Source organism: Choloepus didactylus, chromosome 9 (assembly GCF_015220235.1).
Source record: "Choloepus didactylus isolate mChoDid1 chromosome 9, mChoDid1.pri, whole genome shotgun sequence".
Taxonomy (NCBI): Eukaryota; Metazoa; Chordata; class Mammalia; order Pilosa; family Megalonychidae; genus Choloepus; species Choloepus didactylus.
The window spans coordinates 114,523,446-114,548,811 of record NC_051315.1 but is presented as its reverse complement, the minus strand read 5'-3'; the positions used below and the strand labels follow the sequence as shown (position 1 = coordinate 114,548,811).

Below are 25,366 nucleotides of genomic sequence, written 5' to 3'. Positions count from 1 at the left end.
CAGAACATATTAATTACATGAGTCAAAATTAATTTCTGAAATGAAGGCAGTTAGAAAGAGAAATTAACAAATATTCTTTTGCTGCACTTTAGGGAAGGATCCTATATAGTCACACATATTTAAACATTTGTTTTGAGTGGTGTAAACCACCCATACGTTGCACATGTCATTGAGTATTGTGAACCCGGGAGCCCATGAATATCATGTTGATTTTTTCCATAATTTAGGGAAAAAATTTAAGTACCTATCTACTGGCTTCTCCATAACTACAGCTTATGTTCTATTTTTAGCATAATGCTTGGAAGAACCAAAAGAAATGAAAAGGAGAGACTGTGTCTAACCAATCTGCTCCCTCCCACATTACTCATCATTGCAGCTTTTTCTAAGTAAAAAATATTTGCTTCATAAATCAGATGTCTCAAACCTGTCATTGAATTAAAGAGCAAGAGAAAGAAAAAAGATTTAACTTTGGCCTACTATCAACTCATGCATGTCTAGCCTCTGTCCTTAATAGGAATTATTTTATTGTCAGGCTGAATTTTGCAATTGAGCTCCACTTCACATTTTGTTAGGAAATCATGTGTGTATACATATAGCTTTCCCCATAAAGACAATATATTTTCTTTATAAGAAAATCTAACTCTGAAGTGGCAGGAGAAATAATTGAATTAATTTTTTCTGCCGATTCCATCCTTTCAATCTTAATGAAATGTATCAGTGGCACCTCAGGAAATCCCTAAATGACCAGTGTAACTACCATTACTCAGTGTTAAAAGAGGTTAAACTGCCCAAAGCCACAATTTCAAGTCTTAATTGAATGCTAGCAATTCAACCATAAGCAGGATCCCAAAAGAATGGCAAAGTTCTCTGTAGGCTTCACACAATGGGAATGCGTGGGTAGATGCCATCTGCAGCTCAGCGGTGGGGGAACAAAAAGACATTTGAGGAAGAGGGAATTTCTTACAGATATGATATAATGGGAAAGATCTGAAAGTCATCCATCATGACTGTGACACCCATCACAACCAACAACAGCCACAAGCCACGAGATGTCACGTACCGCCTGCAGCGGGTCAGACCTTCTGGCATCAGCACTTTTGTGCATCCTGCCACCTCCCCTTTGTTGCCCACTCTGCCGCACTGCACAGGGAGACCCAAGAATGCCTCTGCTTACACCCACCCCCAACATTTGCTAATGCAGTCTTTATCATCACACACCCCAACAGGCACTCAAGACACATTCATCTGGTGACACAGATGCCAATGCCGCCAGATGTTGCTGGATCTCATAAATTGCATTAGTGCAACAGCTCTCTTCCCCAAAAGGGCAGGACAATGTAGGCCAGGCAAGGGCACATGGCTGCTTGGAAGCTCTCATGTGGACAGCTGCTCAGAGGCAGAGAATGGGCTCCCGCTTCCATCCACTTCTTTTTAGTTTTCCTTGCAGGCCTTACTTTTAAATAATTATCTCAAAAACTAAAATACAGATTGGGTTAAGACCAGCAAGAAAAAAACATACATGTTTTTAAATCACTGCGTAATATGACCTGTGACATATCCAAGCACTTTGTTTGTTTGATTTCAAAGGACCACTAGCCTATATTTATATATATTTAACATTAGGATGGATTCCAATTAAATTTGTATTATGTTGTCTTGCTTTGATCTTTGAATGTGATTTGTTTTTATCTCATCTCCCCAATGAAATTATAGGATCTCCAAGGGTAGGGTCCATGAGCAGAGGCTGCCCTTTGGCTGAAGACAAGATTGAACACATACTAGTTTGATGACTAATCAGTTGATTTTTAAAGTTGTCTTTTAAAAAAAATTTTCAAAAGACCATATAAGAAAAGAGAGAACCTAGAGAGTGAAAAAACCAAGGTTGGAAATCATTGGCTTGGACCATATTAAAGAAATATCAACTAAACAGGTAAGTTTTATCACTTGACCTAAGTGTATTAGTGGCCTGAGATTCCCTAGACTGGTCACAATAGTTTTCTAGCTTAATGTCCTAAAAGTAGTGTCAATAATTCATGTTCTAGGCTTATTTATAACCACAGGATAAAAAGCCCAATTGCAGGTACATGAAGGTATATTTGTTCCTAACTCATAAGAATCCATAAAATATACAAACAAACAAACAAACAAAACAAAAAGAAAAAAATACCACTCCAAGAGCAATAACTTGATTGAGTGTAAAATGACTGGAACTCTTGCTTTAAAATCTGAATGAATTGTAGTGTTTGGAAACTACCCTGCAAAATACTAACCACGTTCTGAGGCTGGCACTTCATGTTTATTGGGAAAACCCATGTAATCTAGGCCTGTGTACTATGTTCGGCTCTATTCCAACATCCTGTATGTCTGTCTATAAATTATGTCTTCTTATATCTTAATTATCATTCTTGTTTTCTCTAGCATTTTGTGAATCCCCCACCTCTATCCCTTCCAAATACACAAATAGTTCATTTATATCGAGGTCAAATTATTATATCCATTCCTGAGTATATTCTCCTATTTGAGTTCCATAGGTTGCTATAATTTTCATATTGTGTTGCACCCTGAAACAGCTTTCATTTTAATATATTAAAAATATTTCATATTTATCATTTTGTAAATAGTAGAAATGACCTGGTGGAAATGACAATCTCTAACTCTGATGGAAAGTTCACATTCAGTTCCAATTTATAAATTGTGGGCAAAAATGTCAGTTGGGGGAGATAAGAAAACAAAAACATAGACAACTTTATTAGTAATTATTAAGAACAAATTGATATTATTTAAGACACAGTAAAGATACTTTATGCAACTGGGTTCTTAAACTTTTAGTCAGAGAAAAAATATGAACCTAAAAGCACTAAAGATTTATTCTTTTGAGTTTTGTTTATTCTTTCTATAAACAAATTTTCATATTAGAATAGAGCTATCATTTAAATAACTGGTTAAATGTAAGCAAAAGATTATGTTAAAATAAAATAATATGTGTTTTAAATAGGGACAGCCCTATTTAATCAGGTGCTTGGAGATTGCTGATCTAACTTGGATGAGCAAAGTCTCATTGGCATTTACCTTACAGAAGTTTGTTTTAACTCAGCCTAATATATATGTATATATGAAAATGAAATTTATACTTTACATATTTAAACACAGAGGGCACACGGCAGATGTCGCCTTATCTGGATGGCCGTTTCTGGCATCCTGGCCCTGGGGCAGCCTCACTCCTCCACTTTCAGCACAAATGCCCCTATCACTCCCTGACATTCTGCTCTTTGTCATTTCCTTTATTGTTCCTCTCTGACTCCCAGTAGAACTTTAGCTCTCAGAGGACAGGGACTTTGCTGCTTTGGTCTTTTCAGCATTCCTAGCATCAAGGTAGTGCCTGGAACTCAAGAAATAGGTGTGAATGTTTGAAACTGGATGGAACAAATGCATTCTTTTGCAAAACAATAAAAGAAAAAGAACACCAAGAAAACTTTGCATATGACAGAAGACTAGAGATTGTTTTTATCTTTAAACTGTGTGTGTGTGTCTGTGCATTTGTTTGTGTGCAAGGTTTAGTCAATCTCATTTATCAACACTTTTCTACACAATTGTACCAGAGACGAGTGTACAAAAATCCTACTCTCATCCTCCTTATGTCCATAAAGATGAGAATAAATCCAGCTTAACTTTGAGATGCTACCACCTGGAATGATGACAGTACTAACCATGAAATTAAGAATTAGATAAGTGAAAATATGAAAGGGAAGTAACTGCAACAATAAAATAAAGAAGAAACTAAAGAGCTTCACATAAAATCCAAAAACGACATGATGAACTAAATGCTGATTCATGTTTTCATTTTAACAGTGTATCAGTAGATACATGCATCTGTATAAAGCCCAATTATTATTCATAAAATCATAAATTCTTTCATAAGGGGCTCACCAATATCTGGAATTTAAAAATAGTCCAGATATCTGATCACAGATCCTTTTGGAAAGTGGATATATTGAACTCAAGAAGTATTATTTTTAAATGTGTCATTATGATCTTATAATGTCTATTATAATATAAATTTTTTCATTCAAATTAAATGCTTTCCACAGAGTATTTTAGTATGCATTTCAAAAATAGTATCTTTTTGTAAGTCATTTTCAATAAGCACTTTTCCATAGAGCAACTGGAAATGGGTGTGTAAAAGAAGGTTATAGATAAAATACAGTAAAGCTTTATGATGAAAATTTCTGAAACCCTCAAGGCATTATTTCATGATTTGTGAAATAAAACCTACAAAATGAATTAGATGCGACAAAGTTCAGCAAGTTGTATTCAGCACTTTGCTTTTCTGAATTTTATAAAAAGTTTATGTTTGTCCAAAAGAGTGCATTATTTGTGCCTACATTAGATCTACTGATGGTAAGGAATCCCAGTGGTGAATGGGGAGAATTCTTGACCCAAGAGAGAAGCACATACACTATTATAAAAGTTTCAGCAAATGAATATAATTTTAGAATAGCATAGTAAATTTATAATAATCTGAAATTTTTGTGCGTAGCAAGCACCTCTGATTCTAACTAGTTTTAAATGCATAGACAGATGGAAATGTTGATAAAAACAGAAAGTAAATTCCCAGAGATATTTTAGTTGTTGAAAGATTCTTCCTCTAGGGACCTTAAGATTATGCTTTAGTGAGACTAAGGAAAACTCGATGATCCTGTGGACTTAAAATCTACTTTTCTTACCAATTGACTAAGACATTTCCCTTCAGCATCACTGACTTATGACTGAAATGATCCACTCAGGCAACTGATAGAAGACCAATTTTATTCAACCCAGTATCCACGGATAATGTGTATTTTAAAAATTGTGCCCAATGTCGTTCTAGAATTTTTCCTTTGATAGAAGACCAAAAAGGACACATTTTATTCTTCAGCATTTGCATTTCTTTAAACCAAATTGTGTAATTTTTCACAAAATTAATATACATTTACATGAGCCAAACATCAAAAAGTACAAGAAAGCATGCAGTGAAAAGCCCCCCTGCCATTGTAATATTTTAGGCACCAGTTTCATCAAGAAGTAAATTTGTATTTTTGCTATCTGCTCTCCATATTGCTCTTGGGAGCTTCTAAAGAAAGGAGTGTACAGGGCGATGTTCATCCCACAAGTCCTGCCTGCTTGTTTGAAGGCTCGATGCTGGACCCCAATCTTTCTCCAAAGCCCTGGCTTCTCAATTGTCCCCCAGTGGTTCCCACCTGACTGCTTGTCTGAAAACCTTGCTTTGGTATTTCATATCCTAAAAAGGAAAATTCTTCCACTGACCTTGCCATTTTCTAAAGTGCCCTAGTTCTCCTCAAGTCTTCAGTGCCAAATTTTTCAAAGATTAATCCAGACTTACTGCCACCATCTCTTCATCGTCATCTACTCACTCCTCAACTCTCTGAAATCTAGTTTCTACACTCCGTACACTCACACACACACACACACACACACACACACACACACACACACAAAGACCTTAGTGTAATTTCTCTTTTCAGGATCATCAAGATCCTGTTCTTTATTCTGATCAGCTTCTCTCAAACTGGTGTCTTAATCACAACTGGAGAGGCAGGCTTTCCCCTCCTCCATGTAACTCCCCCCTTTTGGGATTGTCACTTTACCCCCATTGGCTTCCTTCTCCCTCCTCGGGAGACTCTTTGTTTCCTTCACTGGAGTTGTTTCTTCTTTTCAGTTTTGTCTATTCTAGAACTCTCTGCTTTTTGTTCTCAAGTCCCACTTCAGATATCCCATCCAATATTGCTTCTTGACAAGATAATGCAAAATTTAGATATTCAGCTTTTATCTCTCTGGAATTTCAGTTATGGGCTTCCTATTGCCCCCTGGATATCTTTACCAGATTGTCCCACTAGTATCTCAAAGTCTGCTGAACTCAAGCTCTAACTCCCTAAAAGAGCAAATGGGGGAGATTTTGCCTCTTCCCTCAGGGACACTTGGTGATGTCTGGAGACATTTTTGGTTGACACAATTTGGGGGGTGGGAGGAGGCCAGGGATGCTGCATCCTGCAATGCACAGGATGGCCCCACAGCAAGGAACTATCCAGCCTAAAATGTCATAGTGCCAGGGCTGAAACTCTGCCCTAAACCAATTGCCACTGAAGCTTTCTCATTTCAGACACCTAGTCACCCTAGCAGAAAGTCCTATATGTATTCCTGAACTGTTATCCTTCTTTTCTATTATTTTTTCCTTCCCTTCATTCAATATCCAGAACTTCACTTGGGTTTTTACCTTGGAAATTTGTTTGTTAATTTTTTACCTATTCCTACTACCATCATCATTGCATGCAATCACTTGAATATGAATTACAGTTTAACTGGTCTCACTATCTCAAGGATTCCCCTTACATGCCACTGCTAAAGTAAATATTCTCAAACACTGTTCTCACATCAAAAACTTCCGATGGAGCCTTTCTGAAGCCTCCCTGTTCTAGGATTCCTTGACATTCAGGCTCTTACCATGACCTCCCATATACACCCGATTTGAACCTTCCATTCCAAACTGACTGACTCATTCTTCCTTTTTTTTTTGCTCTAAATGTGATAACAATATCAAGTAATTCCATTCTATTTATAGTTCTATTAGATAGCAAAATAGTTGATTAGTTAGTCATTAACCAAAGATTGGTTTTATCCTAGACATCTTGTCCTACTTACAAGCTTGGGAAAGTGACTTTGTCGCTCAATTTACCCATCTGTAAAATGGGGATAACAATTATGCCTACCTCATAGGGGTGTTGCACAGCTTAGAACAGGGGCCAGCACATAGTGAGCACTAGATAGCTATTGGTTATTGGTATTCCAAAAGAAGAGGCAAGTAGTGTATTATTTCTTTTTACAAACCCACATTTGAAAACCACTCACTGATATAAAATGTTAATAATGTGATTGTGCCTATTGATGTGGGAGCCAAAGCAATGTTTCCTCCAACTAATCAGAACATACTGACTGCTGTGGTGGCTGAGAATGGAGAGATGGAACACATTCGGCCTAAGACTGTGGTGGTCTGGGGTTAGCACTAACAATCACGGGCACACGGCAGAGCAGGCCCAGGTCATGGTGCTGGGCCTGCTCCTGCAAGGCCAGCACCCAACCCACTTTGCGAGAGGAACCAGCTGGTGAACGAGCTGGGACGGGTGGCAATGGCTGGCCATCCACGGGCCCACTTCCTGGATGCCAATCCTGGCTTTGTGCACTCGGACCGCACCATAAGCCACCATGACATGTACGATTACCTGCATCTGAGCTCCCTGGGCTACACACCTGTCTGCCGAGCCCTGCACTTCCTGCTGCTGCATCTGCTGGCCCAAGACCAGGGCCAGAGTGTCCCCCTGTCAGGGCCCACAACCTAAACATCCCACCTTTCCCATCACATTAAATTCTTGCTCCTCAAAAAAAAAAAAAGAAAAAGAATCAACAACATTTTTCTTTAGGTGCATATTTTTTCCCTGAGAGGCTCTAGAAGATTAGAGAAACTTAAAAATTCCTAAAAATACAAAACCTCAGTGCACAAGCTACTCCCAGATCAGCACAGTCCTCTGTGATTGCCAGGGTTATTGGAATTCGGAAGTTCAATATTCAACTTGTTCGCTATAAATTACAATGAGGCTTTGATCTTCTTGGGAGAAACTGCAAAAAGCAATTCAGAGCAAATCAGATCCAAGTATAAAGGATAGACTCTCTTTCTGCTTTTTATTTTTTCCCAGAAAAATATTTTTCATTGTAACTCCTTGTGTGGAGGGGGGGGTGGGGTGGGGGGTGGGGTTGCAGAGAATGGGGAGGTGGAGCAATTCCTAAGTTATTTATTTTGAAATTGGGGGTAGGAGGAGGGAGACGACTTTTTTTCCCTAAACCGGTTGCTGGTGTCTCCTTGTTCTTCTTTCCCCTTTTAGAGCAGAGAAAGCTGCTGAGCAGGTGGGACAACCTGGATATGTAACTATGTGACTTTATTGCCTGTTGTACAGGTTACAGATAACCATTTGATTTCATAACTCAGATTCTCTCCCTTAGCAATCTCCTTCCTTGCAGCATCAAACTCTCCCCAACTCAGCTCTCAATCCTCCCCCCCACCCCTTAAGTGGAGCTGGTAGAACAAGTGAGGTTCTGCCAGTAATTACTGCTTAATTCATTTGCATGTGGATGTTCTCATTATAATGTCATTAGCATGGGAAGGGAGTGTGGTTGCTGGAGCAACCAGGAATGGGGCAGGTGCAGTTCAGCCTCAATTGGTTTCTCTGCTCTTTTTGGTCAAACTCCACCTGTGTTTCTGGCTCCTATCACTCTTGTGGTTGCCAGAATGAAAACATTCCACAGTTTTACCCTCTTTATTTTGGCTGTGTCTCTCGAATTTCTTGGTAGCCTTTACAGTCCAGACTAATTTTGCTAATAACCCCTTTTATTTTAACTAGCCATGCTTGGGAACTTTAGCTTCCAGTTCTGCACCGTCCAACACAGTAGCCGCTCTCCATATGTGGTTCTTGAGCACTTGAAATGGGAAGAGTCCGAAAGGAGGTGTGCCATAAGTGTAATACACACAGAGGACTTCCAAGGCTTAGTTGAAAAATCAAATCCAAAGTATTTCATTGATAATTTTCTTAATTCTGAGCACATTTTGAAAAGATATTATTTCAGATACATGGGGTTAAATAAAATACATTATTTAAGTTAATTTCACTTAATTCTTATTACTACTAAAACATTTAAATTACATATATGGCTCATATCTGTGGTCCACTCTACATATTTATTAGGCAGCGTTATCCTAGATAATGGATTCCTTGTCTAAATCTCTCCTCTAATCAGTACTGTCTTCTTAACCCTTACAGACATTTCTAAGAGCTGTCATCCCATGCAGAATTTCTCACCTCATTCTTTCTAGATTGCCTAGCAATTTACTAGTTTTAGCCTCATTTCATAAACACTCTTAGAGGTCAAGGAACTCCATTTTCCTATTGATGCAGAAATTCTCCCTCCCAGCAGTTCTGTAGATGGGTCACCAGGTTCTGCTTGAGTCTTTCCTTGGGGACCATTTGTTTAGCAGAGAACAGATACCGAAAAACTCCAATTGTAAGTAAGTTTTTCCTTAGATTTAGCAGAAATCTACTTCTTTATGACAGCTGCCCGATGCTCTCAGTTTTGTCTTCTGGAACAAAGTAGAAGAAGGAGCTCCTCTTCCACAAGACCACCCGCTATTTAATTGGCGTTAGCTGCCATGGGCTGCTAAGCTAAGTCTCTTCATTAAACATTACTCACTTCCCTCAACAGTGTCCCATAAGTCATGGCATAGAGGCCTTTTTGTCCTCCCCTGAATTTTTTGTCATTTGTCAATGACCCTGTAAAAATATGGAATCCTGAAGTAGACAGTCACTGTACATGGCCTGCATGGTGAGAAGACAGTAAGGCTGTTCCATCTCCTGGGTTGGATATTAGAATTTGATTTCTTTTGCCTCAGACTGCATTCATTTTTCCATCTCCCCTATCACATTGTGGCCACATGTTGAGCTTTTCATCCATTGAACAAAACAGAGATTTTTTTCATGTAAACTGGTATGCTGGTTTGGATGTATTATGTTCCCCAAAACGCCATTATCTTTGATGCAATCTTGTGTGGGCAGATGTATTAATGTTGATTAGATTATAATTCTTTGAGTGTTTCCATGGAGATGTGACCCACCTAACTGTAGGTGATAACCCTGATTAGATAATTTCCATGTAGGAGTGGCCCCGCCCATTCAGTATGGGCCTTGATGAGTTTACTAGAGTACTGTATAAGCTCAGACAGGAGTGAGCTTACTACAGCCAAGAGGGACACTTTGAAGTATGCACAAGAGCTGAGAGAGGAGCTGCAGCTTATAGAGACATTTTGGAGATGGCCTTTGAAAGCAGACTTTTGCTCCGGAGAAGCTAAGAGAGAACAAACACCCCAAGAGCAACTAAGAGTGACATTTTTGAGGAGCTGAAGCCTAGGGAGGAACATCCTGGGAGAAAGCCATTTTGAAACCAGAACTTGGAGCAGACACCAGCCACGTGCCTTCCCAGCTAACAGGTTTTCCAGACACCATTGGCCATCCTCCAGTGAAGGTAACCGACTGTTGATGTGCTACCTTGGAAGCATTATGGTCTTAAGACTGTAACTGTGTAACCAAATAAACCCCCTTTTAATAAAAGCTAATCCATTTCAGATGTTTTGCAAAAGGGCAGCATTAGCAAATTGGAACAACTGGTATGAAGCTCATAGCTTCTTTATCCTGGACTTATATAATTAATTAATTAATTTTTAAAAAGTCTGAACCCAGGATTTTTGTTTATTTTTCTTCCCATATGTGTAGTAGTCAAAGATAATGATAAATTTTCTTTGGATGCCATCTTAATTTCTGATAAACATGTCGAACAAGATAGAGTCATCTTGCACATTAACATACGGTTTCTGTGATCAAACTTTTTCACTTTTCAAAAATTGGTCACTTGCCAATATTTTTGTATCCCATTCATTCTCAGAGTGCCTTAAAGTTTATCTTATGTGGTTCTACAGTCGCGCCTGTAAGTTATTTTATTTTCCTGGGAAAGGATTAGTCATGCACTCGGAAACTGATAGTTATTTAAAGTTGCTCTCTCTTCTCTTCTTTCTTTTCTCCCATCCTGGGGAAACGGTATCTGCCTTGATCATTACTGTAGCCAGGCACCTAACCCAGACCCTGGCTGGGAACTGATGAAATGTTCAATCATTTTCCCTTCCTTTCTCGTTCCAGTTTGAAAAGCTGTCTCTTCATCTCAGTGGAAAAAAAGGGAACAGGACTTAAAAAGTCTTCTTCCTACTCTCTTTTCCCAGCCATGATCAATAAATCTCTTCTTTATGAATTTTCTGGAGGCAAAAGGTGCACCTAGTTTTATATACATAATTTCCATCAAGATAATGGGACTAGATTCCAGGACACTTTATCATTTTCTACGCCTGAGTTTACTATTAGACCATTTAGAGGCTTTGAGGAACTGATTTCTGCCTTTAATCTTTGTTGCTAATTTATAGTGATGTGAAAATATAGTCATTTAATGTGAAGAATTTATAAAAATTGTCATCAGATTTGGTATTGAAAAAAATCTATTGAATTTACAATTATTTGTAGCTCCTGTGGAAGCATATAATATATTGACATTAACACATTTTATTAAATGTTTAGATCATTATTCATCTAATTCTTCACTTGATGTTTGTATTGTTTTCTTTTTCCTTTTTTTTTTTTTTTTTTTCAGTATATACATGTGCCACAGTGGCTGGCAGTGAGAGTGTGGTTAGGTTACAAGGATTGAGTCTAGGGTCATACACTGAAATCTTTTGTATAGAAATGCTATAGTATCACAGAGGAAGCATTTCAAATAGATGCTTTTGAAGAAGAGGATGACAAATTGTTACTACCTATGTTGCCAAAAGGTAAGCGATTATATGTAATTGGATGAATCTTGAAAGGTACTGTAAGCTATGAGTTTAGTGTTCTGCATTTACGAATGTTACATCCACACTTAGATTGTATCTACTCAAGTAATGAGAAGGCAAACTGTGAAAGAGTAATTTGACTAATTCAGTCAAAATTATCATATCAATCATTTGGATATTTCAGAGGAAAGTTTTAAGTGCCTGAATTATTGAAATAATTACCTCATTTCTCCATTCCCTTTACTCTGTGCATATGAAGAGATAATCTGATAGACTATTTTTCTTTTTAGAAAAAGACAGTCATTTAAAATTGGGAACCACCCAATATAATCTCTGAAAACCTTTTTGCTTTTGGCTTCTTTTGATAAATATTATCTGCTCATTTTTATAACAACTTTTCCAACACAAAGAACATCTTCCAAATTTATTTGACAGTATAATGCAGGTTCTAAATTGCAGCATAATATTGCACATTCTTTCCCTACGAGATTGCAAAATCAGCCTTGAACTGAATTGGATCATATTGATTTACTTAACTCCATTAATATAAAAAAAATGAAAGAAACTAGACACTGAAGGTAATTTTATTCATGTCGCAGATTCACAATAATCTCAAATTATTTGGCTTGATTTGTTTTTCCACCAATAATTTAGTTTACTTTATCACTACACAAAATCTGAATAGGTTATCAAAGTATTGAAATACGTAATTCTTTTAGGAAACCTGTGATTCTGAGACTGTACTTATTTTTCCACCCAGTGAAAGATTTTGTTGCAACCTGCGAGAGAATTTTCTAACCAAAAGATAGCAATGGATTGACTACTTAAAAATGCATCCATCTGTTAGTTTGCTTGTTGCTTTGTTATTTGAAACATGCAGATCTAAGTGGGCTGTTTTATTTATGAAGACCCTTTGGCTGCAAGAGTTATGAATTCATAAGCTTGTGTTCATAAGCACAATAAAGGTTAACAATATAACAGAAGATAGATATACAGAGTATTTTATATATTTCTTTAATAGGTTCAAGTTTTTAAATATGCAATCTTGGAAAACAGACCTTTTTGTTATATAAAATGCAAAATGGGTTTCAACTGTCCTCTTTACGAATTTTTATAGAGGTTAAGGCCATTTGCATACAAAAACAACAGGTTGCTTATGAGCCATTTGATATTTACTTTGTTTATGATTAGCAGATAATTTCTTTGAAGTTACTGAATATGAAGTTTCATTCTTCCCCAAGAAAAATGCAGAAATTTCTAGAACTAGGATTGCACATTTTAGAGTTGAGAGGGACCACCAAGTTGAACTTGATTGGAAATCGAGGATCAAAGGGATGAACTAGTTGTCCAACACCAAACAATCCAGAATTTAAGACTCAAGCTTTCTAATATGATGGTCTTTTCATTTTTTAAGGTATTTTTTTAGTACCCTGAACTAAATGGCTTGCTTTCCATGCTCTTCTTTTGTATTTTGAACATTTATACTGTAATTATAAACATTTTATATTATAAACATTTATATTACAAACATGCCCTGCTTTGTTATATTATAAACAGAATATGCTTTCCATTAATTAAGATGGTATCATCTGTGTTTGGAAAAGAGCGATTTTAGCTGATATCTATATTTCAATGTCAATTTCAGGTCTAAGAAAGAAGCTGTGGCTCACACTTTGTGATAGTAGCCTAGTAAAGAAATAGCTTGCTTGTAAACACACAAGCAACACACATTTTGCAATCAATGAACCTAATATATAATATATCTAAATATAAAAACAGATTGAGCTCTGCAAGAGATAGTAAATGGGTATGTGGACTAAAAGTGCCCCTAGCTCTTAGTTTAAGGCTAATGACAAATGGGAACAATGATCTTTGTTTGGAAGAAAAGTACTTGTGAGGCTCTTTAAAAGCATCTTTCAGACAATTATATTAAATAATAGAAGTAAATTAAATAACAGAAGTGGTGTACCACAGTTTCCTAGGGCTTGCTCCTTAAGCTCCAAATCAAGATATAATAATATTAACTGAAAACGATTATTTTCTGCCAGGCAATCTACTTCAATGCTGTATATAGATTACCTCATTTAATTCTTGTCATAATCCTTAGGTAGGCAATATTGTTATTCCCATTTTACAGATGAGAAACTTGAGGCTTTCATTAGGACACTCATTTTCTACCTATAATATGAGAAATACGAGGAGAATTACTGAGCGTGAGATAACATAGAAAACATGAGAGCTAAGATGTGTTTCAATACTGGGCAATTAACTAGTGTCCTTTAACAAAATAATTCCCTCCTCTGCTTTAGCATTAAAGCACGTTATTCAAATCTGGGTCTCTGTAAAGTTACAAGTTACCTGTCTTGGGCAATTGAGGTCACTCTCAAATATGAAAAGCTCGAACATTAAATCTATATATGGATCTAGTATACCATACCCATAAAGAAAGAGATTTTTATGCAATGCTTAATTCTGACAATATTTTTAAAATATCATGCAATTTAAGATTATCTTCAATTCCTGGAAAAAGTGAGAATCAGCGAAGAGATTTAAAGGCATAAATTTCTCTAAACCTCATTTTAATCACCAATTTAAATCGTCTAAACCATCCAAGTTTTAAGTACAGTTGTTAACAATTAGCTAAACCATTTGTGTTTGTTTGGGGTTTTATTCCTTTTCTCTGTTTGGGGCAGACAAATAATCAGCTAGAAGTGGCAGCAAATGTCTGTGGCTTCTGGGGAAAATCTACAAGTTCCTGAAATCAAAAGTCGACTGCAGAGAAGAGAGGAAGTGTAATGAGATGCTCTGTTTACAGAAATGGGCACATTTGCCCAATATGGTACAACACAAGGCCATCCATTTTGGTGTGGCAGCAAGCAAGTAATTGTGTGAAAATCTACATCTATTCTCCAAATAGCTATAATGAATGCGTCCCTTAAGGAGAGACAATGCAAATCCTGTGTGGTCACAGAAAAGAAGCAGTCCTTCCAATCTGGGGAAAATTTTCAACATCTGCTAATTCTATTCCAGTGCATAGATTAATTAAAATCTGATAATTGATGACTACATATATTTCGGGACAGCCTGCCACACACAGTAGGACTACCTGCTGAATTTTGTTCTTTATGATTATTACTTATCATATTTAATACAGTGAACATACATGGAAAAATGTATGTTTTCAATGGTGAAGAAAGAATTAAAGAGCAAGTCAATAACTTATTTTGAGGCTTAAAGGGGCAGCTTTATACAGATGCTGATTTTTTATTTTATTTATTCTGGAAAAAAAAAAAAACAACAACCATCATTCCTCCTCCTCCCATATAAATTGTCTTTAGAGTTAGAAAGTAGGTTGGCATTATTTGGAGATCACATTCTTTGAAAGAAATGCACTTCAATGGCTCAAAAAAAGTATTTCTTGGTTTTTGTGTGTGCATGCTTTGTGTGATATTTGTACAGATATTCTCTGAGTGTACTTTGTGTTGAAATACACCAAACCCACCCAAACTGAGCTCTAAAGACTAATATTATTCTTGGCATTATCTTACTAAGAAGACAACTTACTAAAAGTCAATTTCTATCCACAACCAAGGGTAATTTATTGGGAGTTTCCAGAGCTTTAAAATATTAATTCTCAGCACTATTTCATTTGTTCTCACCAATTTCATCATTTTGAAAATATATCAATTGTCAAAAAGTTGAATTCTAAGTGATATTAGATTTAAATTATGCATGTGGTTTTTATCAGAACATGAATGGCAAAACATATTAGAGAATTATAAATAGGCAAATTATCTTTGAAGAAGGATCTATGTAAACTGATAATATTCCAGAATATGGCTTTAATTTTAAAAGTTAAAGGCTTTACTATTTTGCAACTTTTTGGTAAATAGAAAATTATCCCAAAATAACATGCTTATTTAACAAAACAAAAAGTGAAAGTCTTTCTGTGATTTTTGTTTTTTATATTTTTTAACACTTGGATTATGACCCAAATGGCTAAATACTAGACTGATCACTTCTTTGATGTTTCTCCCTTGACTGTTTCATCTAAAGTGACTATTAAAATATTATACAATATACACAATTGTCCAAAATTCTTTAAATTTCTTAGACTTGGTCTACTTCTATGCTAACTCCCAAGAAGAAGCACTATTTCTGAAGACTGTGTTCATTAAAAGAAAAAAAAAGAATCCCCAAATTAATTTCTTGGTAGTTATTAGCTTTACACTCAGCAGGTTTAAGGCACTGGTGAATCAAACATTTGCCAAACATTCCCCATGGATTTGCCAAACATCTGTGTTAACATCCCAAATAAGCTCCAAGGTTATAAAGTTATTTGCACAGGTTTATTGGTTACACTCTTATCCCTGAACAACTGCTGCTTGGGATGAGAAACACAACTGTCACAAAGGACAATGTTCCCAGACAGATAGCAAAGCTGACACTTTATCTAGGATGATAAACCATAATATTCAAATTGATCATCTGCCATTTTCACTTCTTTACTTTCACATTTCCTATAAAACAAAAATAAAACTAGAAAAAATTAACAGAAAACTTGAGTATAACTACTGTAAAAAGTAAATTGTAATATATTCCCACATTATAGTGTACTAAACATTTTAGGTGACATGTACCTTAATTGAGACAGAGGTAAATATATTTCATGTCCTGTGACATCGTGAAAATCACTCTATTTATTTTTAGAGACTGTTAGGGCTTCTAGTGATTTTAATGCAAACTTTGAATATTTCATTTAAAGATGCTGTAATTTTAGCTGACCAGAAATATGAAATCAAATTTAAGAAACTCTTACAATCAGAATGTAATGTAAATGGCTCCAAATAAAAACAGAGGAATTAAAATAAGGCCTACATCTTACTTTGGGCTCTTTTTCTAGAGATCAATGTTCTAATTCATGCGTCCGACTTACCTAACTTTTCAGGAAAGTAATCTGTATAAATAGAAATGTCTTTATGGGGTAGTTTCATATTAGAGTTTGCAACTTCCTTCCCATATGAAGGCATTAAATCGTACAGGATGAAACTGGTACAAAGTTATCAGCAGAATGTCCCTCTAGCTACTCTCCAATTAGTAAAAACAAATAATTCCAGAAAATTTTATGAAGAGATGTCAATACTTACAGGTCAGCTAAGAATCAGTCAATCCAAGAAAGGGAAAGTTAGACAGATCTGATCACACATTAGGAGAGAAACTATAACTATTCATCACTTACAGCCAGGGTGCCTTATTCTTTGCATCAACAAGTCTTGGAGTGCTTGACTTCCCAGGGTGCTTTGACATTAGAGTTAGGCAGCAGATGTGGGACTTTAGTATATGTGTTTGCATTTTTGTGTGTCTTTGAGAAGGTTTCTGAAACAAAACCCTCCCACCAGTAGACCCCAACCCCCAGCTTTCTAAGAATCAGTTGTTTGCCCCTTTTCCATCTAAATATAGTGCTGGGCCTTGGGAGGCCTTGGCAGACAAAGCTTCCATCCAAGGCTGTCATTTGACCAACACTAAAAAGGTTGGAGAGAGATGGACGGCTGTGTGTAGGTGGACGTGGAAAAAACAGAGATCTGAGCAGATTAAATCAGAATACAGCAAGAGGAAGGTTCTAAATCACAGACCTTTCCAAGTTTAGAGCTAAACCACAGTGATTGTTAATCTTGTGAAGTACCCAGGTGTAGGAGCTTTAATGCCAGTTAATCTTATTTTTTAATCCAAGTTGGGTTTTTTAAACAAGTCCCCACGTTTATAAATAGATGGCTATCCTAGGTTTAGATACTAAAAGAAGAAACAGAAATACATATTATAAAGTGGTGCAAGAAATGTGTTGTTAAAGAAAACTCTAAGTTGGAAGACCTAAAGCACCCTGAATTTCCTCATTGCCTTTGGGATTTCTGTGATTTCTACATCTCAAATATAGTTTGCTGAGTACTTAACCCTGGTGGATTGCTATGCAGTGTAGACACACTAGGCATTTATCAAAGTACTTTAAATTGTAACAATCCAAGTGAAAACTATCAAAGTTTCAGATGAGAACATAATGAGACACATAGAGGAAATGGGGCCCAGCTTTACCGAGCTTGCAGTAAACTGACCATTTAATGGAACAGACTTGATTAATTTCCTGCTAATGTTCAATTACCCCAAATAGGTGTCTAATGTAATATAAATAGGCAGAGATGGGACCTGACTCTTAAAAGTTAATATATGTTGGAATCTCTCTCATACTCATCTATGCATATTTTAATTCAAATTTGTTTGAATTCCAGGCTGCATGAGATAGAGGTGATAGAGACTTGAAAGTGATTAGATACTTACTGTCCTGCACATTAATCCTGAATGTCAAAGTGAAGCATCAAATCTTGGGAGAAAATACAGTGCAAATATTCTCTACAGAAGAAAGATTTTTCCCAAAGTGGGATAACTTGGCTTTAAATCCAACTAGAGACGGTTCTTAAAAGGCTACTTTCTCACAGAGTCACAAATTTAAATAAACAATGATCTAGAAATACCATTCTCAGTACTTTAATGCCTAATTTTAAGCTCTTTTCATTGCCCAGCAAAAAAAAGAACCTGGGGTTTGTGTGTGTGTGTCTGTGTGTGTGTGTGTGTGTGTGTGTACAAAGTTGAACAAAAATAAAAAACAAACGGCTGGATTGATATTCCTTAAATGTCAGTTTGAATCAAATGATCTGTTACTAACTGCATTTCTTTTTACTTCCTACTTCAAGTAAGTCATTGTTTGCCCAAATTTAAGCCAGTTTCGTTGTGCAGATATAATCAAGTTTTAAGAAAAAGTTATTCCACATCTAACTTAAGTGTAAGACGGCTGCTTGATGCACGCTACAGCTATAGGACATACGTTTGCCCATAGACACCCGAGTGAAGACGTATTTTACGTGAATTCTTCATTGATTTCAAACATTACATGTCCAAAAAATCCCAAAATAATGCCAATTTTAACCAAACTGTGTCTATGCATCTCACTTTTGTATTTCCTTATATAGGGAGTTTATGTGTGCTCAGTTGATTTCAGTAAGGTTTCATTAATTTACAATGGAGCCCAAGAAGTATATGATTCAGTAAAAAGTCTACAGTATATTTTTTGGAGTTTTAACTGAGTTTCCTCTTTAGTTCTTTTGAATAAATGGCCAAAAGGCATAATCCTCTGCAGTAAAAAAAAATCTTTTTTATTTACTAACTGATAAAATTATTAAGTTAAAGTAATATAACATTTCAGAAGTTACATTTCCTCAGTAAGTACACTTACAACATTCTATCATCTAAACAAGCATTTTAAAAATTATGTTGCATAAAGAAATACATTTTACCTGTCATTTTAGACATCTCTAGAATATTCAGAGATATTTTTAAATTACAAAATAAATGTTTGGAACATAAGCTCTCTGTAAATGCTTTTGACTATGATGGGGGAAGCAAAAGTTAGGTTTCCAAATATATTCTCATTATGTGGTAAGCCATAAATTATGTTCGTTGTCATTTTTTTTTCCTTACAGCATTTCATTACAATTATATTGTTTTTCAGAAAGAAGAAAAAACAGGCTGTTCCACTTCCATAAATTAGTGTGCTGACCAGACAACTAATTCTGAAACACGGTTAAAAAGAAAAAAAAACACAAAAAAACGCAAGCTTTATGTTATTCATATGTATATTATCCTTGGTTTTCCACCATAAAACAACCTGTTATTTCCAAAAGCTCTTTTAATAATCATAATTCAGCATGGTTATATGTTAAAATATTTAATAGCTGGGACTTGCAGCTTTATGTTAGCATTTTGAGTTAGACTGATCGAGTACATTGTACTGTAATGGTCAACATCATTTTGCAGGTGTTGTATTTGAAGGGTTCCAAGCATAAAGCATCTTACATTTCTTTTGGAGCATGGCTCTTCTGTCTCAGAAGTATAAATAATTCCAATGTTTAACTCATGTTTTTAATGCAGCCAAAAACAGACGCAAATTATCTTCTCAGCGTTCTCTTCAAGAACAGCTCATTGTCTCCCTTAGTTCCACGGAATCTGAAAATTTGCATGACTGAACCATCTTGGTCCGTGACATTTCTCTCTCTTCATCTCACTCTCGGTTCCCAGAGAATTCAAAGGTCCTGATGGCTTCTACTTGGCTCCCACATCCCCAGTGTGGTTGGTGTCAACAATTCTGGAAGAAAGCACACCCAGGGTTGAGAAGGAACCATTGGCATGTTAAACTTCCGGCATTTGACACATGGTAGGTACTCAAGATATGTTTAATAGAATTGAACCAAAATTCAGGGACAGCACCAAACAATGTTTCAGGAAAGCCTGCTCCCTTGAGAATGCCAATCTTCCTGTCAGTGTTGCCCCTCTCCCTGTCAGTGTCTCAGAATGCCTCTTGCTTTGCTCTTTCAAACTCCTGCCCCTTTAAGACCTGAGCTCTTTGACCATCTTTCCCACTCAGGCTAATAAGATCCTAGCATCCTTGACACCACAGGATGAATTCCCCAGTAGGTTTCCTGGGGGTTTCCTGAAGCTCAGCAAATGTTTCAAGTTAGTAAGTTTAAGGTGGTAAGTTAAGGTTGAAATGTTTCTTCTTCTGACAAAGGTGAATATTTCATTAGGCTGAGCTTTGGTTGTTCATTATCACCAATATCCTGAGCTGGTCGTGGGATTTTTGAGTCCTCATACCTTGTTTCACTTAATTATCCTTTAAACTATTATATTGAACTCTGGTACGATCCATAGGTTCAAATCCAATTGAATCATCTAGGACACAAGAGTTGGATGTAAGCCACCATAATTAACAAATAAAAAAGGAAGAATTTAGAATTTATTTCCTGTTCCTACTCCAGGAGTTGGTGAAATAAAGTTTTCTTTTCTCTTATCTTTACAGAAGGTAAAATATGGTGCCTGGTTTCATTGTGGAAGGGAATATTCAAGCTGAATAAATGATTTCCCATTTAATACTATCAATAGTTGCTATTAATGTAATATTATTACTCAAGAGCAATAATAGCTGTTTACTATGTGCCAGATACTTTACTGAAACTCTACAAAATTCAGTCAAGTTTTAAAAGAATCATAGCACATAACTATCTACAATTTACAGATGAGGAAACAGTATCTCAGAATGGTTAAGTAACTTACTCAAAGACACACAGCTAGGAAAAGGCCCAGCTGGAATGTTAAGCCAGAGATGTATGACTTCAAACTCTGGTTCTTGCAATGCACTATGTGTTAGAGTACACCCATTTCCTGATAAAAAGACTAACATCTAGGGAAACCAGCTAAACTAATGAAACAATTTTCTAGCTAAATTAGCTAGTAAATATGGCATGGTATATAGAAAAATGCAGATTGGGCTCATTTTTTCATTCTCACCATCTTTCTAGTCTTCCATACTCTCTTTATCCTTGCTAGTTTGTCCACAGGTCAAAGGTTTTTTTGCTTGTTGTTTGTGTTGTTGTTTTTTTAAACATTACTTGGGTGACATTCACCCTCCACTTAGAGTTGGAAAACCCTGGAGTGCTTGGTTCTATTTCAAAATGTCTTTTAGATTTGAAATATCTCTGAAATTCAACCTCAATTCAACTTAGCATTTAAAATGTACTTTGTAGCTCAAATATTTGTGGTAGGCACTGTACAAAAAAAGAAAAAGTATATCCGAGTTTTCAAATCATTTAATTACTTACTTTCATTATGCTTACAAGTAAATAAATTCTGACGTGTCACTTAAAAAGATTCAAAATACCCCCAGATTCTTACATCAGTGGTGGGAGGGGGGGGGGCAGGTTTTACTCAAAGGCTCAAGCAAATTTATTTTAAAACTAGGCGACGATTTTAGGTACTTTTTAAAAGTATGATATTCTATGTATGCCTATGATTCGACTGGACAATTCATTTGTTGTAAACACTTCGCAACATTTGAAAACTTCTGGGTGTTTTCAGATGAAGTGGGGATTCTGCATTGATGGGAGACTAGGGCTATCGTGTTTTTTTTGTTTTTTTTTTTTTCTTTTCTTTTTTACTCTATTTTTAGAAGGAATCATGTCTGTTGGTTACATTTCCCCCATAGATAGTCACAGCAAACTGAATTTTCAGCAGCTCATTTGTGATCTGCAACCCAGAAATGCTTTAAAGAGGAAGTCATAGTTCAGTTTTTCTGAATTAGCATTTCCTGCCTTTTGGTTCTCCAGATTATTGGACTGCTAAGGGGCCTAAAAATGAAAAATAGGAAGAAAAAAGGGGAAGTGACTGAATGTACCCTAGCAAATGTAGCCACGCTTTCAAGCAGCTGCGGCTGGAAAGACTTTGTTTAATATTCAGTGTGCATAACCCAGGGAAGAAAATGGTAAATGTTTTAGAAATTTTACTGTTTTAAGGACTCAAGCCATTTCAACCACATTACTTGCAAAACTCAAGCTCCTGCAGAGAAGCAACTGGCAACTATTGTTTAAAAAACATTTTTAGAAGAATTCTTATTGTTCTTCTCCCTTTTGAGTCTGTGTGCCAAATGACAAGGACCAATATTCATTCTCTTTGACAATAAATTCAGAAAAAACAGATGAAAGAACCCAGAAATGCACTCCTTAAAGGGACGTAGCGACGATATTTAAAATAATTTATACACACGAGCATGTTTATCTTCCCGGGCATTTTTTTTTTCCTTCTCCTTTTTTCTTGTGTAAAATCAGTAGCCGTAATAAACGCAATTCACTTCCTCAATCGTTGACATTTCCGCAGACCTTTCACTGAGAAGCCAAAATACCCGGTGCCGCGAGCAATCTGTCCCTGTCGGCCACCAAATCACACAGCCACTGCCCAGCTCCTCGTCCAGCGCGTTCAAGTAAAAGTTGCCCATCTTATTAGCCTGGATCTGAATTTGCACGAAAAAGTACTGCAGCTCTCGCGCCATGGGGAAAACACAAGATCTGCTGCTGCGGCCAATGACCCGAAACCGTGACCAGTCCCTATGCAGAGGGCTCGCAATCTTATCTCCCCTCCACCACACCACCCTCCGTCCCTCCCGTTTTATCTAGACTTCTGCTTTTAGGGAGAACAGCTACTCACGCAACCCCCGGGATGTTAGCTATTATTACTGACTCTCTCCTTGAAATGCTTTTCTACTCCATCTTCTGTAATCCAGCTGGCTAGAGGAACACAGGACTCCCGTGTTCTCTCCAACCCCGTCCGCTCCCATACCGCAGGTGTGGCCTGGTTGCGTTGTACATGGGCTGACAGATAAAAAATATACCCCATCTACACAACGCCCGTGTGCAGAGCGGTGGGTTGCGGTCTTTGTCCGCGGGTTTCCTCGCTTGTCCTTCCGTCGGGGCCGCGCACTCCCGCTTCTGGCCCGCAGGTGGCGCGGTTGCTTCACGATGAGCCCAGCCGGGGCCGGAGAGGCGCTTCCACCTCCCCGCGGTCGCCCTCCCACTGGGACCCGGACTCGCCAGGAAACCCCGGGTGTGCCCCGGAGGAAGCCCGAAGAGGGACGGCCCGGGAAGAAGGGAACGAAGTCCCAGTCGCTCCGTTTCAAACGCCCGGGGAAATGCACCGAGTCGCGTCGCGAGCGGGTCCCCGGGTCGCGGGCTGCGCTGCCGTCGCCGGGCGGCGCTCAGGTGGCTACAACCGTAGCTGGGGCATCGGGGGACATTCCGCGGCCCTGTGGTGCCGGCGCCCGCAGGAGGACGACAGCGACACCCGCGGCACAGGGTCCGCGGCAGCGCGCGGGTCTCTGCGAGTCCTGTCCCCCGTCTTCGTCTCCCCGGCGGCCAGGGCTGTCCCGACCCGCACGGGGGAGCGGTGCGAGCGCCGAGCCGCCGCTACTGCTCCGGGCCGCTTCCGAGTCCGCGTGTGCGGTGTCTGTGCGGCTGCGGGTCCCCGCACAACCACTCAAACCCTGCGCCTCTCCCCCCGTGTCCTGAAATTCCTAGGCCGGGTTCCAGGGGCTCCCCCGGGGACACACAGTTGGTTGCCTGCAGCCCAGGCCGTTGCAGGGCGTCTTGCCGCGGCGGGGAGCCGTGTCCGGGGGCCGGGACGCGACCCACGGCGTGGGCGGAGGAGCCTGGGCCAACCAGTGCCTCCCAGCTAACGAGAAAGTCATTCGTTCAATCTCCCGAGACGGTGAAGGAACCCCTGATGCACTGGACGGGGGGAACCGGACCAGTTCTCCGCTCTCAGGCAGCTGGGGGGCCTGGGAAGAAACTAATAATCAATTTGTAAAATTCCCCTCAAAGAGCGTTTCAGATGGCGTAGCGCCATAAAGACGCGAAACAAGCGAGATACTGAGGGTGGCGGAGGATGTGCGCAGGCAGTCCAAGCCCAGGCGCGCGGGACGCGAACACGTCGACCCTCAGAAAGAAGCAAGAGCAAAAGGGGCAGGTCAAATTTATACTTATTTAGTTGCAATAAGAGAGCCTTTTCCTCGATCTCAAACGGCCCGTGGGGGGACAAGAAGATTGCCACCCTTTCCTTCGACTTCCTCCCTCCCGCCCCCATAAATTCAGAGTCTTTCGAAGGTCCCTCTGCCGCCCTAGGACCCGACCCGGGAGTGACTTCGAGGACCGGACCTTTCTCCCTCCGGCCGGGAGCGGGGAGCTGGCCGAGCTCGCCCCCTCGAGCCCCGGGAGACCGCACGCCCCGCCGAGCCCGAGGGGGCGGGGCCTGGGGGGAGGGCACCGCGGGGCGGGGCCGGGCCGCCCTGTCTGCGCTCCCATTGGCCGCAGGCTCCGGACTGGCTGGCGCACGTCACCGGCCGGGCTCGCCCCCTTGGCAATGTCTTCAGTCTGCTGCTCTCCTAACTCAAGCATTTATTCCACTGGGATAGAAGCGGCAGGAGCAACGCTGGCACCGGCGAACCATGGCTGGGATTTTCTATTTCGTCCTCTTTTCGTTTCTTTTTCGGATTTGCGACGCTGTCACTGGTTCCCGGGTGTACCCCGCGAATGAAGGTAAGAGTGGGGCGGCTTCTCTGGGGTCGGAGACGGAAGGGAGGCTCCGCGGGCGAATGGTCCCTGGGAGCGCGGACCTGGCGGGACTGGGGGGAGCCCGGCTTACGCGGTGCGCCCCGACTCCAGAGGAAGGGGGTCGGGGCGTGGGGATGCGCGAAGGGGGAGGTGGGAAGTGGCGGGGCTGCCTGACCCTGGGCGGTGACCCTGTTTGCATGGGGCTGCCCAAGTTTGTAAGGAAAGGCACAAAGTTTTATCAGCATCGGCCGGCGAGGCCCGTTCGAGTCGCCCCAAGGGGACGAACAGACGACTGGATTAAAAAAAAATAATAATTCTGTGGACCAAGTGGCCTCTCCCTCCCACAGCCCACCCCCACCTCCCGCAATCCGGGCGAGGAGAGGGAAACGTAAGCCTGGAGCGCGGCGAGGGCTTGGGGCTCCCGGGTTGTTGCGAAAGCCTTCGGAGCTCTGGTTTCTGCAAAGTTTCTCGAGCTTTGCGCTTCCCGGGACCTGACTGCGGGGCCGCGGCGCACAGCGGTCTTGGCGCCGCTCGTCGGGCGCCAGTGACCTGATTTCTAGTGCTCGGCGTCAGACACCTTTCCCCCCACCCGGCCCCGCGCCTCAGGGGTGTGATTGCGGGCCTGAGGGACCGCAGGTTCCCCAGGTCGCCCCGGAGGCCTCCGGAACGCGGCGGCAAGGTGAACGCGGTCGACTTTTCCCTTTTTGTCCCCAGAACCGTGCCCTGGGCGAGTTTGGAGGGAACGCGCGGGACCGACGGGTGCCCCCCCCCCTTGGTGGTTTCCAGCGCGTCTGTTCGGAGGCCAGACGTGCTGAGAGGGCCGTGTGTGCATCTGTGTCTGCGTCGGGATGGGGGTGATCATTGGGTTTCTGATGAGCCCAGAAGCGATCTGTGAGTGTGTGTGTGTGCGTGCGTGTCT

General features: G+C 39.6%; 1 protein-coding gene and 1 pseudogene across 4 annotated transcripts in view; both read left to right on the top strand.

Moving 5' to 3' along the window:
* Positions 1-6,956: 6,956 nt before the first annotated feature.
* On the top strand, positions 6,957-7,391 carry LOC119543837 (annotated as a pseudogene).
* Positions 7,392-24,266: 16,875 nt separating this feature from the next.
* The window catches only part of EPHA4 (EPH receptor A4), a 142,509-nt gene continuing 141,409 nt past the window's right edge, over positions 24,267-25,366 (top strand). Inside the window, exon 1 of one of the 4 annotated variants that reach the window (XM_037849147.1) lies at positions 24,267-24,432. In XM_037849147.1, the coding sequence (XP_037705075.1) occupies positions 24,342-24,432 (91 nt within the window). In that variant the 5' untranslated portion in view covers positions 24,267-24,341. The remainder of the gene's footprint in view (positions 24,433-25,366) is intronic. The other 3 variants (XM_037849145.1, XM_037849143.1, XM_037849142.1) reach the window with 3 other exon arrangements.